General features: G+C 42.3%; 2 protein-coding genes and 1 long non-coding RNA gene across 3 annotated transcripts; 2 read left to right on the forward strand and 1 right to left on the reverse strand.

Moving 5' to 3' along the window:
- Window positions 1-575: 575 nt before the first annotated feature.
- Window positions 576-2,622, reverse strand: LOC134434915 (uncharacterized). Its single transcript, XR_010031959.1, has 2 exons — window positions 2,376-2,622; window positions 576-1,322 (listed from the first exon to the last, which is right to left on the reverse strand). It is a non-coding gene; the product is annotated as an uncharacterized LOC134434915 (long non-coding RNA).
- A 6-nt stretch (window positions 2,623-2,628) lies between these two features.
- Window positions 2,629-6,459, forward strand: LOC134434914 (probable N-acetyltransferase camello). The gene is made up of 2 exons (XM_063183579.1): window positions 2,629-2,727; window positions 5,335-6,459. Exon 2 carries the CDS (start codon window positions 5,347-5,349, stop codon window positions 6,010-6,012), a length of 666 nt encoding a protein of 221 aa, XP_063039649.1. The 5' UTR covers window positions 2,629-2,727; window positions 5,335-5,346; the 3' UTR covers window positions 6,013-6,459.
- Window positions 6,460-15,599: 9,140 nt separating this feature from the next.
- LOC134470001 (probable N-acetyltransferase CML1) lies at window positions 15,600-16,454 on the forward strand. Its single transcript, XM_063224029.1, has one exon. The coding sequence runs from the start codon at window positions 15,780-15,782 to the stop codon at window positions 16,434-16,436; it is 657 nt and encodes a 218-aa protein (XP_063080099.1). The 5' UTR covers window positions 15,600-15,779; the 3' UTR covers window positions 16,437-16,454.
- The last annotated feature ends 1,291 nt before the right edge of the window (window positions 16,455-17,745 follow it).

Here is a 17,745-nt window from a genome sequence, read left to right on the forward strand (position 1 = left end):
TGCCCATCTTTGTTTTTATTTGAACTTCGCGGCATGATTTCACATTCGAATTGTTTAATCTACTTCGAGGTTCCACGCTGCACAAGGCATTAAAAGCTGAATAATAACATGTTTATGCAATAAAACATTAGGATACTCGAAATGTTTTGTGCTTTGTGATTGATGTTGCACTAGTAGGCTACCCTACGCCGAGTGTAGGCCTACTAGAACGTTGGCCGCGTTTTAAGTCTGGGGTGGGTCAATCAGTTGATAGTTACAATGCAAACATCAACTGTGACATTTATACCCGAGTCTCATCGTCCTTGTGTATTAAGTTATTACACAATAACACTTGAATGACTGGGTTCATGAAATCATGACTATTACACCAACGGCAGCATACAATTATTAACTGTTTTACAATCCTGTTGGTAATCCTGTTAGCTGGTTCCTGCTCTGTGCAAGTTTTCTGTTGCCCAGTCTTGCCTATATGTATAGGCATTCATTTCTTTATATGACCAGCACATGTTAAGACATTGACTAATAAGGCAGACTTGAATTGTTCATTAGGAAGAAGTTGAGACGGAGAGGTTGAACACTGTTTGTATAATAATGATGATTTATTAATCTTAGCACATGAAATCTCAAAATAAGCAGGTTGGGTTGCTTGAATAATCTTGAGCCTTGATAGGGTCACTCCGATAATCTTGCCACCTCCTCTTCGCCCACGGTCTCCATTGTTCCTACTTCATGGCCTTTGACTTGCCCATCTGCTTCCTTACGTCTAGCCCATGGCCCTCATGCTCATGCCTTGCTCGTCTGCTTGGAACACCAACACACACCTGCACACAAGAGCACAATCCACTCCACCGGCAACACACAACTTTGAAATGGAGCATCCATATCCTGCTATAGAAAAAACCACATTGAGATTGTATGTGTGTACAAATGTTAATCATGCAGGCCACCCTCCAGATGTGTCTAGAATCAAATATATCAAGTTAGTGACACCATGCATCAACCACTTATTGACAGTTTGGTTACAGGTGAAAGGAAGTGCAGCAACACGTCAAGCTGTTTTTCTGATGTGCCGACTTCTGCATCTTCGTAATCATCATCTACCTAAAAAGACATTAGATTAAAACTTTACTTTTCATACATTTTCACCCATGTGCAAAACCGTGTCTTATCTTTAGGCCTCATGACTCTTTCAGACCGCCATGCAACCAAATCACAAAGCCTTATCCAAATACATCAAATCACTAACAAGTATTCACATCTTTCATTTCACCTGGTATCTTCTCCTGCGGCCTTGTGGCTCTGTATCTCCAGGCAGACTTGACCTGAAAGAGGTAAAACAACATTCATACTGCACGAATTAAGTGACTCAGAGTCAGAGGTGTCAAAAGTAAAAGTAAAAAAAAGAAACAAAGTTTCCTTCCTACACAAGTAACGTATCTGAATAAACACAGTATATCTGTGTACTTGTCTGGCGATCAGCTAACTGTGCACTGGTTGGATCAAGTTTATGGTGGGTCCTTATCAGGTTTTCAGTGTTTTTTAGTACAGTCCATCTATCCCATTAGTTACAATGGAGTAAATGCTGTAACAGCTATGTAATAGGCCTACCATGTGCAAGTGTTGTAATTACACCACAAAAGTACTTTTACTTTTGACATCTCTGCTCAGATGTGCTCTCTGCTCTTCAAAACAAAAGGGACAACAGAACAGAACATTTGCCCTGAAATATACATCCCCCACCCACCCCTATTTACAACTCCCCCCATCTAGAACATAACACTCCCAGCACAGCAGTAGCCAGGGGCCAGTCGTCGTCGGCATAAAAGCACGCGATAAAGACACTCCGCCGTGCAAGAATAGCCAACTAACACATGGCAAACACTTCACTTTGAAACGGCCTCGAAGAATAGCCATCAAACTATGTGCCAAATAGTTAGCCACGTGTTATCGTTTAGCAACATAGTGCATATGCGACCAACGACCACGTCCATCGGATCTTTCGTTGACATTGGTGTAATACATTAGTGTTTAATGAAACAAATCTAAGGCACTCTCATTCTTGGTTTAAAAAGCTTTGAATACAGCTAGATCACGATGGAACTGTTAATTAAAGTGTTTATTTCCATTTGCCGAAATACTAAAGCTGAGATAACCGCGGTTTGTCAGTAAGGCTGGCTGGCTAGCACATTCAAGTATGCCACCAGCTGGCTGGCTAGCACATTCAAGTACATGCCACCAGCAAACAAACGAACGCAAGGAGACAGCCGAACAATATCGATATCGATGTGCAATACACAAAAAAACACTGTTCGAAAATATTAAAACATCATTGATGACAAATATCATGTTAGCATGGACGTGTATTTCTCACTTACTGTCATTGTATTTTCCGTGATTTCGTCTGCGAGGTTTGTTGTCCGCTTCGGCTACTTGCTTCGGCTGGCTGAGCTCGTGCCGGTGACCCTATCAATATGGCTATCACTATCAACCCTATCAACTTGGACGAGAGCCTTGACCTTATCAATATGGCCGCCGTTTGGAACGTCCCTGGGGACGTCCGCCGTTTGGAATGTCCCTGGGGACGTCCAACCAGCTTCAGCCTGCAGCCGACTGCTACTCAGTACACACTAATCGTGAGTCTTTCGGAGGAACGTGTAAGCTACTTCTTGGAAGCCAAGCACATTGAAGAATAGAGTTTCTTCTCAGACTTTCTCCTTTGTGGAAGAGGTTGGTTACCCTGTCTCTACATTTAATTATATGTGCTAAATACTTCTAAGGTTATCGAATGGCATAATACTAGCCGTGAATGCTAACGGTGTCCTCTAACATAGGCTACCGTTTGCACCGGAACACCATTATTAGGTGCACTAGGTAAAGGAGGCAAAACGACATCAGATGAAGAATGGCCTATAGACACAATGTCCTTTTGTGGTATGAAATAAAGAGTATCCAATAGTTTAAAGTTAAGCATGCATTTTGACACCCTTGTGCGATGACCCATGAAGTCTGAAGATCCGGCTACTACCACTAGGCTATTATATTTTCACAATCTTATGTGGTACCCTCACAGGTGTAATTACACTCTTATTATAACAGCTGGGGGTTTCTTTGGTTTCGTCTACGCATCAACAATGACCCATCATTTGTTCTTCTTACCCGGGAGTGTCCAGAGTTTCCGTCCGAGGCGCGCGTAAAATGTCACAAAATGCCACACAAAAAAACCCTCACAAAGTGTTATAGAGAGAGAGAAGTGGATACGGTCCTGTTGAGATCCTAAACTATTTGAAAACAAACGCGACGTGCTGTTTGTTTAGCCGACACATTTCTGAAGAATTTGTTTAGAGGACGCACCTCACGTGTTCTTCGGAGTGTCCAGGGTTTACGTCCGTGGCGCGCGTAAAAATGCCACAAAAAACCCTCACAAAATGTTGTTAGAGAAGTGGATACGGTCCTGTTGAATTCCTAAACTATTTGAAAACAAACGCAACGTGCTGTTTATTTAGCCGACACATTTCTGAAGAATGTGTTTAGAGGACGCACAGTGCTTTGTTTGTGTGTGGTAATAGCACATTTTATCTGGCTCACTGTTGACCAGGGGCGGAGTGGGAGGTCTTTTCCCACCGGGACAATTTTCCCCTTGGCGGCCCTTTAAAAAAAACAAAAAAACAAAGCGAACAACATGGTTTCCTAACCAAAAAGACAAAAACCACGAAATCTGCAGTCGTAGTACATGTGGACATTAGTGTTGTCAAAATGTCAACCTGAAGTGGAGAATTGTAGCCTACCTTGATGAAATGCACAGCCAGTGGTGTAGTCTACGTAAAACGCAGGTATATGCACCCATTTCAAAATTTCAGGGATTACAGTATAGGCCTACTCACTTAAAATTGATTGATCCATTATTTAGAATAGCACAAATATGCAGTATACCCACATCAAAAAATGTTCAAATATACAGTATACCCACTTCAAAAAGTAGACTACACCACTGCAGCCATCATCACAGTCCAAAGCATTCATCAAACTAGTTGCAGGTTAGGCTACATCACACTACTGTTCCATGCAAATGTGCAGTCCACTGTCATTTTGACAGTTTGTAGGCCTATTGAAATATAGTTTAAGGAAGACAGGATGAGCACGGGCACAAAGTTTTGAGTGTGGGGATTTTTAGAAGAGTAGGCTATAGCTTACAAAAAGTCTGTCTACATTGTGCAATAAACCCACCATGCAGCAAATAAGCCAAACCTAGCTACTTCAAAGCACAACCATAAGTCAACAAAATATATAACCAAACGGTGTAGGCCTACCTTTTAACGCTGTCTTCGTCGCAGCAAATGTCTTTGTTTCTTGCAATCACTCCACTTTAATCCACAGTTTAGCCTACACACCCAGCACTGGTCACATCAGAATCTTGTGTGGTAATTATTTTGTTCCATTTCTTCAGACATTACATAGGCTACATTCTAAATGTGCCACATATAAATATATGTATGATAATAATATTATTTCGACTATAAGGAGATATACCGGTAGTTCTAAACAAAACCCACTGCTTCTGTTAGCTGCAGTTCTCTTCCTTACCACTTGGTGGAGTCTGTTCGTAACCCAAGTCAATAACCACAGAGCAAGTGAATCTGGACAGGCAGATTGTAAACTGTAACAGTCATGTGGAAATCGGAAAATAAATCATAACTTATTAATATTTCCATCCTTTGGTAACCAATCTAAATATCACAGGTTCTTCAAATACTGAAAACAAAACTGTGTTACTAAGATCTAGTAAACTTCCGCGATCTACGGTGTATGAAAATTATCAGTAGAGAAGGGGTGTGGCCAATTTACGGTTTGACACCATCAGTGAGGTATTGCCGTCTGGTACACGGTATAAATACTGGCTAGTCAGTAGTTATTCTGCAATGAGATGGTGAAAGTAGGAAGTCAGCACTCAGCAGTACATTTTCAAAACTTCAGGGCCGGCTGAGAACTCTAAGCGGCCGCAATATTACATTTCACGGCCGCGGCCCACCGGGACAAGTCCCCGATCTCCTGATGGCCACTCCGCGCCTGTTGTTGGCCCGCTTCTTTTTCGCGCGTGTCTGACAATTGGCCCAATTTTGGCTTGGTCCCCGGCCCAATAATGGCCCAGTTTAGTGTTGGCTCAGTTACTGCATGAACCGACGGTTATTTTCATCGATGGCCCAGTGTTCTTAGAAGTGTTGGCCCAGTCACGATAACCAGTGATCTAGCCGAGCGACGTACATTCAACCAGAATCTGCCGACTGTGCTTTGCTACCTGTGCCCAGATAACTATCTGCTTATTTTCTCCCCCTCCAGAAAACAAGTGCCATGACTGATTTGAAGATACGGCGCTATGAGGAAGATGATGACAAGGTGGTGAAGGAGATTTTCACAATGGGCATGACTGAGCACATTCCTGCTTCATTCATGCACGTGCTCAAGCAGCCCCTGATGCAGATGCTATGCGTTTGTTTGTTCTGCACATTGATGGCCACGTCAAAATCCTTCCTCCTGCCCATCCTCGCCGTGACGCTGCTCCTCGCTGGGGCTCGGCAGATGGTCTCCTACATCTTCAACAGCTACATCGACGAGTCCATGAAAGGGGACATGTCCAAGATTCGGGAGACCTACCTCACCACCCCAAACTCCTGCTTTTGGGTGGGGGAAATTGACGGGCGCGTTGTGGCCACGGTTGCGTGTTTGCCGGCTGAAAAGCAACCCGAGTGCTTGGAGCTGAAGCGCATGTACGTGATTCGCTCTCACCGTGGACAGGGCATCGCCAAGGCGTTGTGCCACACAGTCGCGGAGTTTACGCGCACCCGCGGCTATCAGGGTGTGATGCTACACACCTCTGTGGTTGCAACGGACGCTCAGCATCTGTATGAGCGCGTTGGGTATCAGAAAATGAGACAGTTTGTCATTCCGGAGTTTTTCGCAAGAATTTTAAACTTCTCCCTCTTCGAGTACAGACTGAACGTCCAGCCCTCGTCATAGAAGAACGAATAGCCTACCTGCTGTGTAGTTGCCAGTGTGATACATACCTCAACAATGTCACAATTGATCATTTATTATGGCAGACTCCCCCCTGATAGACAAAGGCTATGTTTATACAAGTTGGCAGGGAAACAAAGAAGTCCTCCTGAGTGAAGTGAGGGGTTAACTTATGTCCCAAGACTTCTGGACAGCAAGCATCTTGTGATCTTTGTGCAGTGTATACCAAAACTTGGTGTTGTAACTGCTGTTGGATAATGGTCATTGTTTTAATGACCACTTACTGTTTTAACTATATGGTGCTATATACAAACATTTTTTTATTTAGATGTAGATAAATGACTGGTCATGTGATATAGGTCACAGCTTCTTCCTGTTACCCATATGCCTGATGAAGATCCAGGGTGATCGAAACATTGTTTTTTAAATAATAAACTTCTTTTAAGCTTATTATAGCAGTTTGCAGGCCTACCTCCTTCAGCATTATCATCAAGCCACAAGTGATCACAGGACGGAATTAAATGGCTGATCTGATCTCCATTGTCCGCTATTTAGTATTTCCAGAAATAGAAATTTTTAGCTGCAAAACTTAGGGCGAATCCCATTTCTAATTTCTACCCCTACGCCTTCCCCTTGGCCCTCGTAAGCCTTGCGTTTCAAGCGCTACCCCTGCCCCTACGCCTTCCCCTTGGCCCCTTGGCCCTCGTCCCTTTAAACGGGGGAGAAGGGGAAGGCGTAGGGGTAGGGGTAGAAATTAGAAAGGTAACGCTTGAAACGCAACCCCTATGAATTGAGACACCCCTTCTACAATCACAGAATGATACCCATAGCATGCACAAACCAGCCTATCTATGGTTAAACCAATGATATTGCTTGTAATTACTCGCGCAACAATTTAAAAAGGACAACGGTGTTGCACGACCCTCACAATTCCTTTACAACGTCCATGCATTAGGTTGACAATTGGGTTCGTTCATGATTAAGCAGTGATGCTTTTGCTGTGCAGCCCGCATGCATACTTTGCCATTTTGATGCCATTGACTGGCAAAGTGTGCATGCACTCTGCATAGCAAAAGCATCACTGCTTCTTCACAAACAAACTCAATTTTTTCATGTGCGTTTCATGGAGAAAATGACTATTACACATTGGGACAATGTTTTACTGAGTACAATGGAATAATTATTACAATTGTGACACCGTAAATTACAGTGAAAATACTTATGTTGGTGTACTGTTGTGGAAACCGCCAAGTTAATGCAAGCCGCCAGTTAATGCAAACACATCGACGGAAAATCCTATGTATTCTCCTATTTTACTTGGATTTTACAAGACTTGCAGATTACGCAAACATGCTGTTTGTGTGCACTACCGACAAACTCTACTATTGCTTCATCTGACCCTTAAACTGTGTTTTGTCTGTGTTGTCTTACACAAACATCAGGTCTTCACTTATATGACATTTGTTAAAGGAACAGACCATCATACTTTAACAATGAATTGTGTTCTTCTCAGAAGTGAGACGAGATGATGCGTACCTCGCAGAGTGTTGTGCGACCGCCCAGTCTTCCACATTTTTCCTGTTTACAAAGGTTTATATGACCAGTGGCATGAAACAAAGTTCAGTTACGCTGCGCAAACTCAAACGTGTCTTTTTCTATGCTGTGGAAAGTGTACTACAAAGTCAGGCGTAGTAACACCTTCTGCGTGCTACAGCACATTTTTTTCTCCCCAATCGAATTGACGGACGTAAGGGAGGCGGGGGAAGAAAGAAATAAGAAGATAACTAATAACATTTTCCAACGGTCTGTTTAACCCGCCTCCCTTGGTTTGCTACATGTCAAGGCCAGAAAGGGCTGTGCCGAAGACTAAGTATTGACCAAACATTGGGCACGTTCGTGATGAAGTAGTGCTGCTTTTGCCATGCAGTGCGCATGCGCACTTTGCCAGTTTGATGCATTGTGGTTAGAAAATTCTAACCAGAATACATCAAACTGGCAAAGTGTGCATGCACGCTGGCTAGCAAAAGCAGCACTGCTTCATCACGATCTTGACTATTTTTTTAGTCCCAATAGAACGTCTCTGCTAACGTCGCTGCCTTGAACGTGAACTTTACCCAGGGCCGTTGGAGCTGCTCAAAGTTGATTGCTTCCTCACAGTGGGTGGAGTTTTCTCCGGGGCTCAGAAACGATATTTGTATTGCTCCTGGCCTAACTAGTAGGGCGTGGCCTGGCTAGCTCTGCTTTGTAATGTTAAACATGTGGTGCTTGTTGAAACAACTACCCAAAACTGTTCCAAGTTGACCTTCAGGTCTAGATGTTAGACCTGGTGATTTTTCTTTTGTACTATTTGCATCAACATCCGCAGACTTCCATCATAATTTTTTCTCTTACCCCCCGCATATGAGAAGGTTCTTTAGCTCCGTGTTTGGCAAATTTCCGAATAACATAACTCAGCATTGAAATGAGCTATACCTAGTTCATTTGAGATGACCTTTTAATATTTGGAAGTCTTGTTTTTGCAAATAGCATTTCTGGTGTCCCCAGACGACCACTGATCTGTCTTCACCTTTGTGAAAGAGGAACAAGATTTAAAAGGTGGCTTTTTAAAACACAAATAGGCTTATTATCATTCATTGGGTAATTCATGTCCCATGGACAAAATCAATTTATCAAAGGGGATTCCTATTTGTGATTTACCATATATGAGTCAAATTGGGTTTCCAGTGTGATATTGTCGCAGGTCGTGAGGCGCTAGTCGCCGACACGATAAACCTTAGTTTTACCCCTGAAGAGCAACTCACAGACACCAAACAAGCACAAGACAAGAGATTGCAGTACTAAGTTGAGATTTTTATTAAATGGGGGGAGGGGGCAGACAGTCTCTGTTTTGGGAGATGGGGGGGGGCTGGCGGATTGCACTGGGCGGGCGGGGCTGGTTTCGCTGAGCGGCGCTGGCGTGGAGCGGGCTGGCTTCACTGGGCTGGGCAGGGCCGGAACGGCAGGCGGGGCTGGTTTCGCTGAGCGGCGTTGGCGTGGAGCGGGATGGTTTCGCTGGTTTCATGCTGTTTAAAACGCATTTATATCATTCTGCACTGTATTTAACTCTACAGATGAGTGAGAACAACTTAACCAAAGCAGTAATGCACCCCCATGCCATCATGGAAGCTGACTTTTGAAGTTAGCACTATAACAAGTTGGATGGTCCATTTTCACTGTAGCACAGGATATGCAAGACTATTATTTTGTAAAAGAATTTACTTCTGGAACTTCTGTTGACTTCTGTAAGCAAAGGACAGTTTCCCATGTCTTCTGGGGCGATTTCAAGTCAGCTCGGGTGCAAAGGAGAATGTTAAACATTCTTAATATGGTCAATTTTCAATAGCTGTAATTCTTGGAGTGCTAGAGTGAGACTACAGCCAAAATATATATCATGATGTCATGAACCTATACAATGATTTTAATGACAAAAATATGTCTTATATACACTCACTCATGGTAAATCAAAGATAATTTAAAAATGTAGTCTATGTAATAACTATGGTAATTATTCCCTCTGCATCTTTAATTCTGAGTGACTCAGCCTCTCTGTGATGGTCTTATACCTGGACACTCACATTGTCTGTCAGTAGAATTCATTTTGAAATTTTTGTTGTTTTATCTTATTTGGATGTTTATTACATTTCACTGATCCCCGTCCCAACTTATTTGAGACGTGGTGCAGTTAAAAAATTAGAAATGAGTACATTTGTCCCCCAATACAATATTTTTCCTTGGGTTTAACACTTAACATGTTGTCCTTTCACTATTCTCCAATGAATGGATTGAATGTTTTGAAAATGGCAGCATTTTGATTTTATTCACAGTTTACCAAACGTCCCAACTTCACCGGAGTTGGGGTTTGTTCAATACCCTCACAGTGCATTACCCTCCACTTTCCCACACCAGGCCTAATAGTCAAATTCAGTCAAATGAGATGTGCCAAATTAGCCAAATGAAATTACAGTTAGTCCAATGATAAACCACAGTTCCTCATAAATGTCGAAGTTCACTGACTGCATTGTAGGCCCTATGTTCGGTGTTATTGAATGGCAAAATAATATCCAGTTACACTTTATTTTAATGGCAAAAGAATAACCTGGTTATATGGCATTCTACTTCTAGACTGGTCTACTTCTTCTGTTTCTATTGTCATTATTAGCCGTACAACCATAGATTTTCTAAAGGGGCTGTGGTACATTATCAATATAGGCCTATATATATATATGTATATACATTATATATGTGGTTAATTATATGTAATTAAGAAATATGGATTTAATTTTGAACTGTTTGTACTCTGTTTTATGATGGCTAATGCCTGATGTCTACAAAGCATGAATTGTTCTTGTTTTCTCTGTTTATGTTTCATGTTTGTCTTTCACCACATTTCCCAGAATGCTTCACGGACTCAGAGTGCTGCACCACAGGTGCCACTAATGATGTAAATTAACCACAAGCACTGTTTGTATGCACTCTGCCTGATGAAGGTCTAATAGTGCAGGTTGAATTGTAAGTTTAGGAACATTTCATATAGATTTTTACATTCAGCGTTTTTTTTTTTTTTTGCTTACTTCTAGGACCTCTCCGATTACAAATCCACCTGTTTCCAATTTTTTCCTTAATGTTTGGTGTCAAATCCAAGATGGCTGCAATTGTGTACAGAAATTAATGCTGCTTTAAGGTTTGAATTTATTGGGTTAATCTTTTTCTGTATTTCCGGGGAACATTGAATAGAAAACAACTTGTTTCCATTGTTTTCCTTCATTTTTAGTGGCAAAATTCAAGATGGCTGACATCATATTTTGCCAAATTGGTGTAGCAGGTGACCGTTTCTGCTACCTCGCTGTGCCCTTCCCAGCTACCTCCAGTAACAAGGAGGCGGGGCGACTACAGGGCAATCAACCAATGGGCACTAGGTGCATCTTTTAAAAACCCTGAGCCAGCAGCAAGGTAGCTCTGGCTGCCTTGGCGTGTGTGCCAGACTGGCCACTTTGGCCACACACACATGTGCCCCTGGCTAAGGCCTAGCCTTGAGGTAGCCACCTTGGGCCTGTTTTCAGGTGGCATGGCCTTAACCCTGTGCTGCTACCAGTGTAGGTCGTGCTGCTGTCTTGTCTTGTCTTGATTTGTGTTTCTTTTGATTTAGTCTTCATGTACTGTTTGTTTGTTTTTTTGTTTTGTTTCATTTTAGTTTGTCTACTCCCCAAGATAGTCCATTTAATCTGGCAGGCTAGGAGCATTAGTTTTAAGGGTGGCTGGTCAGTCATATTAGTGTGGTGCATCTTGCACTTGGTTGCTGTGTCACTCAGAATGTTTGCTGTGGACTACTAAGTCATGAGTTGCTGTGGTTATAATACACATTCCAGTAGTATGCCCCCTTCAGCACTGTGAGCTCCTGCCTTGCTCTTGCCCTAAATAAAAATAACTATTTTTGTGTTGGAATTCACGTCTCCTCTTGTCTTATCGAACCTGTGTTGCCTTGTGTTACCATTACTGGTTTAAGTCAAAGTGTCCTATATTTCTGGGGGTGAAACTCCCCCAGTGGCGTAGTCGTGCAACTACAAAATAGGTTATTATTTTGGGTAATTTTCAAACCTTAAAAGTCCACTCTGCTACATTGGCATGTTTAGTATTTTTAAGTCTATAAAGCCAAGGCCTACAAAGTTGTTTCAGTGCCGGCTTCAGCTTATCTGAAGGCTATGAATTCCATATGTTCTGTCCAGGATGTTACATTCCTCCAATTTCAACAATCTTGCCATGCTCTCTGCTCACAGAACTATAGGCTCTTTGGGATGACAGCAGACCCACGACCAGTAATGGCCACACTATCATAGCTTTGTAAGACCTTTGGCATCATGAAGTATATGTGGAACAAGTGTGAATGTATAATGAAAGAAAAATACCTACTGAATAATACTGAAATAAAAATGAAATGAAACCGTCTCCCCCAATGATGCTGTACAGTATTCTCTATAATATTGCATGTAATAAGGCGGTCCTCTTGTCCATTCTTCTGCATAGTTGTTCTGTGAAATGAATGAATAGGATTTTCTTTTACTTCCTGATCAGTCTGGAGAGTTTAGTTGGTGGCAACTGGCATTCTTTTAGCAACTGGCTATTTGTAAGCCAACATTTTTGCACACGATTTATAGTGTGTCACCCAAAATTTCAGATGCTCTTCCTGAGACTGAGGCATCTTGATGATGGACAGTGGGCTCCACTCCTGTCATAAATCACACCTGCTCCACCTGCTGCTATGCTATTGAGGAACTTGTCAAGTGCTCCAAATAAATACAACTTCAAATAAATCAATTGGAAAAGGGATCAGTTCAGACATAGAGGAGATCCAGTATATTTGCTAGTTCAAGGGTTTTTGGACACCATGTTGAAGTTTGACAAAAGATAAGATAAGCGTTGGTAACATTTCATAATGTGCCTAACTAACAAAAGTATTACCAATAAGCGTACAATACTGCAGAATGGCTTTATAGACCTTAGAACACCAAATGTCCTTATTTTGCTATAATGTCAGCCATCTTGGATTTTGCTTCTAAAAGTAAAGGGAAAATAGAAAAAAAGTTGTTTTGTATTCAGAGGGGGTCCTGCAAATAAATAGGATGAGTGACATTAGTCATATAAAGAGGCATTCAATGTTTTTTTTTATGTCACGTTAAATTTTTACAACAGATTAAATAATTTTTGAATAAAGTTCATGTAATGGCTGACTGAACAGTCCATTATCCATTGTGAATATTACAAATACAAGAAAAAGCAAATTAATTAAGAGACCTTAAAACACCAAATATATAATTTATGCTTTATGTCATGTCAGCCATCTTTGGCACTAAAATTGGGGGGCGGGTTGTTTTGTATTTAGGGGGTCTAAGAAATATATAAAACACCAATTCCAGAAATGTATGACATTTTCTTTCAATTACATTCAATTGTTAGAATATGACCACATATCCGCCATCTTGGATTCTGGGCATTTCCACTTCAGAAAAAAAATTGGAAACAGGTGGATTCGAGGACTATGGGGTTTGTAGTTGATAAAACACAATTTGGAAAAATCTATATGAAATGTTCCTAAACCTCTTTTTTGGGACAATAGAACCCGCACCATAAGGACCGAAAGCTTGCAAGTCAAGTAAGGCTTCTTTGCACAAAAATAGACCTGAAGTGTGCGGACTGTCTCCTTTTTATATGGAAGAGGTAGGTTACCTTGACTCTACATTTAATGATATGTGTTAGAGACTTCTATGGTTATCATGTCCTCTAGCATGCTATTTTGTTTGCTCTGGAACAGTATGACTAAGTCCATTGTTAAGAATTGTGAACCCTGAACCCCCTGTGCCCTCAACAGTCAGGCCTCTCCTCACTGTCCTTAGCAAGCTGCCCATCCCCCATTGTTGGTGGGCTACCTGTCTCCCCCCTCCCTCTACTGCTCTCCTCACTCTGACCTGTACACCGGTAATTTTCCACTTCTGGCCCTTGACTGTGTTGCTAGGGGCCCCCGGCAACAGGCACACCCCCTGGCTCGGCACCCAGCTGCTCTGCTGGGAGCATATAGCCAGGGCCAGGACAAGAGGTCACTAGCCAGACCACTCATCGGACGGGGACTCCATGCACAGTTAACTTGGGACCCAACTCCCTCTCTCTCTTTACCTTGGACGTATCGGGGTCCCAGCGTCCACTCGTGTAGGCTACTCTTTGCTTGCCGTGCGTCTCTGAGAGTGAGTTAACTGTATTATGTTGTTACTATGTTATGCCATGTCTGTAGCCTATTTGTTTACTGTACTGTTTGTATCTAGTGACTTCATAGTATATTTCTCATTCTCCATGCCACAGTTCTGCCAGAGAGTACATTGGTTCATTAATGTACTACTGTGGTGGAGTAGCGCTTACATCTCTCTTTCTGTTTAATGCATGCTTTGGATAATAGTAATAATATAATAACAATAAGAATGATTACAATAATTATCAGATATTCTATGTGTCAGATAATATTAGTGTGTAAATTGGAGATTACTTGTTTGTGTCACAATCTATTTGAAACAAGACTTAATGTAGCCTACTAGACAGAGTGGCATTGAGATTAGATAAATAACCTAACACATCATCAGACTGGGAGATGCTGCCAAGGAGATGCTGGTGCCTTGCTATTAATGCTAATATTGCTATTAATGCTAATAATGTTATTAATGCTACCTAACCCTAATCATGGACTTGAATCTACTGTAGGAGGAGTATGACTGACTCTGCTTGACAAAGCACATTGATGGGATTACATTACATTATTACATTACATTTCACTTAGCTGACGTTTTTTTTTCAGAGCGACTTACATTTACTGTTTTTCAGGGTATTGGTTACAGTCCCTGGAGCAATGTGGGGTTAGGTGCCTTGCTCAAGGGCACTTCAGCCATGGAGGGAGATGTAGGGAGAGGTCAGGGGGGATTTGAACCGGCAACCCCGGATTGAAAGACCAACTCTCTAACCACTAGGCCACGGCTGCCCCGGGATAAGTGTCCCATGCAGTATCTCAGTAGCCTATATGAATGGAATAGATAGAATAAAAGGCTGCCATTATGACAGATTTGGGAATGAGTGACAGAAGGCATGAGTGTCAGTTTGTTTATCTATGTGTATGTCATGATTCATCTGTATTTGTGTATAGCCATCTCTGGTGTCATTATGTTTGTACATGTGTGAGTGTCTGTCATGTTGAAGAGGCTACTTGGAAGGGGGTGGAAGAGTGTGTGTGTGTGTGTGTGTGTGTGTGTGTGTGTGTGTGTGTGTGTGTGTGTGTGTGTGTGTGTGTGTGTGTGTGTGTGTGTGTGTGTGTACAGTAACTGTTTAGATAAAGGATGGCGGACGCTGGAGGGACAAAGAGAACTCTGAGTCTTCAGTAGAAGAACATGGCTGCTTGCACACACACACACACACACACACACACACACACACACACACACACACACACACACACACACACACACACACACACACACACACACACACTAACAATAGATTAGATACGAGAACTGCGTGTGTCTGTAATATGCTTACTATAAAGACCTGTTGTATGGAAGGATAGTTCAGTTCTGATCATGCGAATCGATGGCCTGCACATGGCATCGAGGATAGATGAAATGATGAATTGCCGGAGCTCTGTAAACATACTTTATCTAATGCAATTATTGTATTTGGCAAATACATGGATATTGGAAATGGACACCAGACTCTCAGCCTATTCTTCAAAAAGAACATGCAGGATTTTGAGCCAAACACATATGGTAGGCTAAATGGTTTTAAATGGTAGAATGACCAAAAATCCAACAAAAGCTGGGTTTTCTTTTATTTCATCTACGTGTCAACAATAACCTATAATGGGTGTCTAGTCAGATTGTTGAAGTGTGTTTTGGGTTGAATAGGCCAACTCTCTTCCAACTTCCCCCGGGCGGGAGTGTCCATGTGTCCGGGGCGCGCATAAAATGTCTTCAGTCACAAATTGGTAGGGGGAGATAGGTATTCGGTCCCGTTGAAATCCTTGAACTGTTTGAAAACAAACCCAACATGCTGTTTGTTTAGCCTACATACACATTTCTGAGGAATTTGTTATGAGGAAGCACAGTGCCGTGCGTTTTGTTTGTTGTGTGTGGTGGTGCCTGTATGCGTAATAACGGAGAACTAACTGCTTGTTTACGTTTCCCTCCCTCTAGAGAACCGCTGCCATGACTGACTTGAAGATACGGCGCTATGAGGAAGATGATGACGAGGTGGTCAAGGAGATTTTCACTATGGGCATGATGGAGCAGGTTCCTGCTTCGTTCATGCACATGCTCAAGCAGCCCCTGATGCAGATGCTATGCGTTTGTTTGTTCTGCACATTGATGGCCACGTCAAAATCCTTCCTCCTGCCCGTCCTCGCCGTGATGCTGCTCATCGCTGGGGCTCGGCGAATGGTCTCTTACCTCTTCAACTGCTACCTCGACGAGAACATGAAGCGGGACATGGCCAAGATTCGGGAGACCTACCTCACCACCCCAAACTCCTGCTTTTGGGTGGGGGAAATTGACGGGCGCGTCGTGGCCACGGTTGCGTGTTTGCCGGCTGAAAAGCAACCAGAGTGCTTGCAGCTGAAGCGCATGTCCGTGAGGCGCTCGCACCGTGGACAGGGCATTGCCAAGGCGTTGTGCCACACAGTCGCTGAGTTTACGCGCAGCCGCGGCTATCAGGGTGTGATACTACACACCTCTGTGTTTGCGACGGACGCTCAGTATCTGTATGAGCGCGTTGGGTATCAGAAAATGAGACAGTTTCTCAATCCGCTTTTCGCAAGAATTTTAAACTTCTCCCTCATCGAGTACAGACTGAACGTCCAACCCTAGTCATAGAAGAACAAATAATTTGCTGTGTAGTTGCCAATGTGATTGTGTGTGTGTGTGTGTGTGTGTGTGTGTGTGTGTGTGTGTGTGTGTGTGTGTGTGTGTGTGTGTGTGTGTGTGTGAGAGAGAGAGAGAGAGAGAGAGAGAGAGAGAGAGAGAGAGAGAGAGAGAGAGAGAGAGAGAGAAAGAGTGAGTGAGTGAGAGAGGGGGGTGGGGTATGATTATACAAGTTGGCAGGGAAACAAAGTCCTCCTGAGTGAAGTGAGGGGTTAACTTATGTCCCAAGCATCTTTCTGTGCAGTGTCCTATACCAAAACTTGGTGCTGAAACTGCTATTGGATAATGCCCATTATTTTAATGTCCACTTACTGTTTTAACTATTGTGCTATATAAATACATTTTTATTTAGATAAATAAATGGTCGTCTGATGTAGGTCACAGCTTCTTCCTGTTACCTATATGCCGGATGAAGATCCAGGGTGATCGAAACTTTAATAAAGGTTTTTTTTGGAGCTTATTAGCAGTTTGCAGACATACCTCCTTCAGCATTATCACGTCAATTCGGTTTTATTGTCAATTTCTTTACATGCACTGGTCATACAAATAATTGAAATTGCGTTTTTTACTTTCCCATGCAGACATAGACTTTAGGTGTGGACATAGACAGTTAGACATAGACAGTACACATACATTACACTAGAGTACCTGGGCAACAGCAGACATACATAGAACATGTATTAAGAAGAGGTATACAGTAGTTGTGCATTTCCAGTTATTATTTGCCAAGCATCAGGCCCTGCACAGGCCCCTTAAAGGGGTATGTCACTATATTGGGGCTTAGTTAAAATCGTTGGCTGGGGTTAATAAAGGTGGTAAAGTGTCTTATTTTTCATGTTAAGCGTTGTCTTGCTTTAAGACAAGTTAAAAGAGGGAATATGTCGCTAAGCTAGTGAAAGTCAAAGGATCCGTGTAGCATGCTACACGGATCCATTGACTTTCACTAGCTTAGCGACATGCTCCCTCTTTTGTCCACTTGTGGTGGACATTCCATCCTAGTCACTCCATGTTCAAAAGGCTGCCCTCAGGGAAACGACTACGTTCCATAAGATGTAGAACAGAGAGACTGCGTAAGAGTTTTTCTCCTCAAGCCATCCGCTTTTTAAATTATTAAGACAATAACTATTTTAAATTATTTTTTATTTTATTTTATTATTTTTATTTTTTACCATCCAATACAGCACAGAGCAGTTGCAATCCCCATTTCACTGCCAATTGTGCTTGCACAAGGAAGCACATGACAAATAAAAATCTT

This window comes from Engraulis encrasicolus, chromosome 19 (genome assembly GCF_034702125.1).
Source record: "Engraulis encrasicolus isolate BLACKSEA-1 chromosome 19, IST_EnEncr_1.0, whole genome shotgun sequence".
In the NCBI taxonomy this organism is placed as follows: Eukaryota; Metazoa; Chordata; class Actinopteri; order Clupeiformes; family Engraulidae; genus Engraulis; species Engraulis encrasicolus.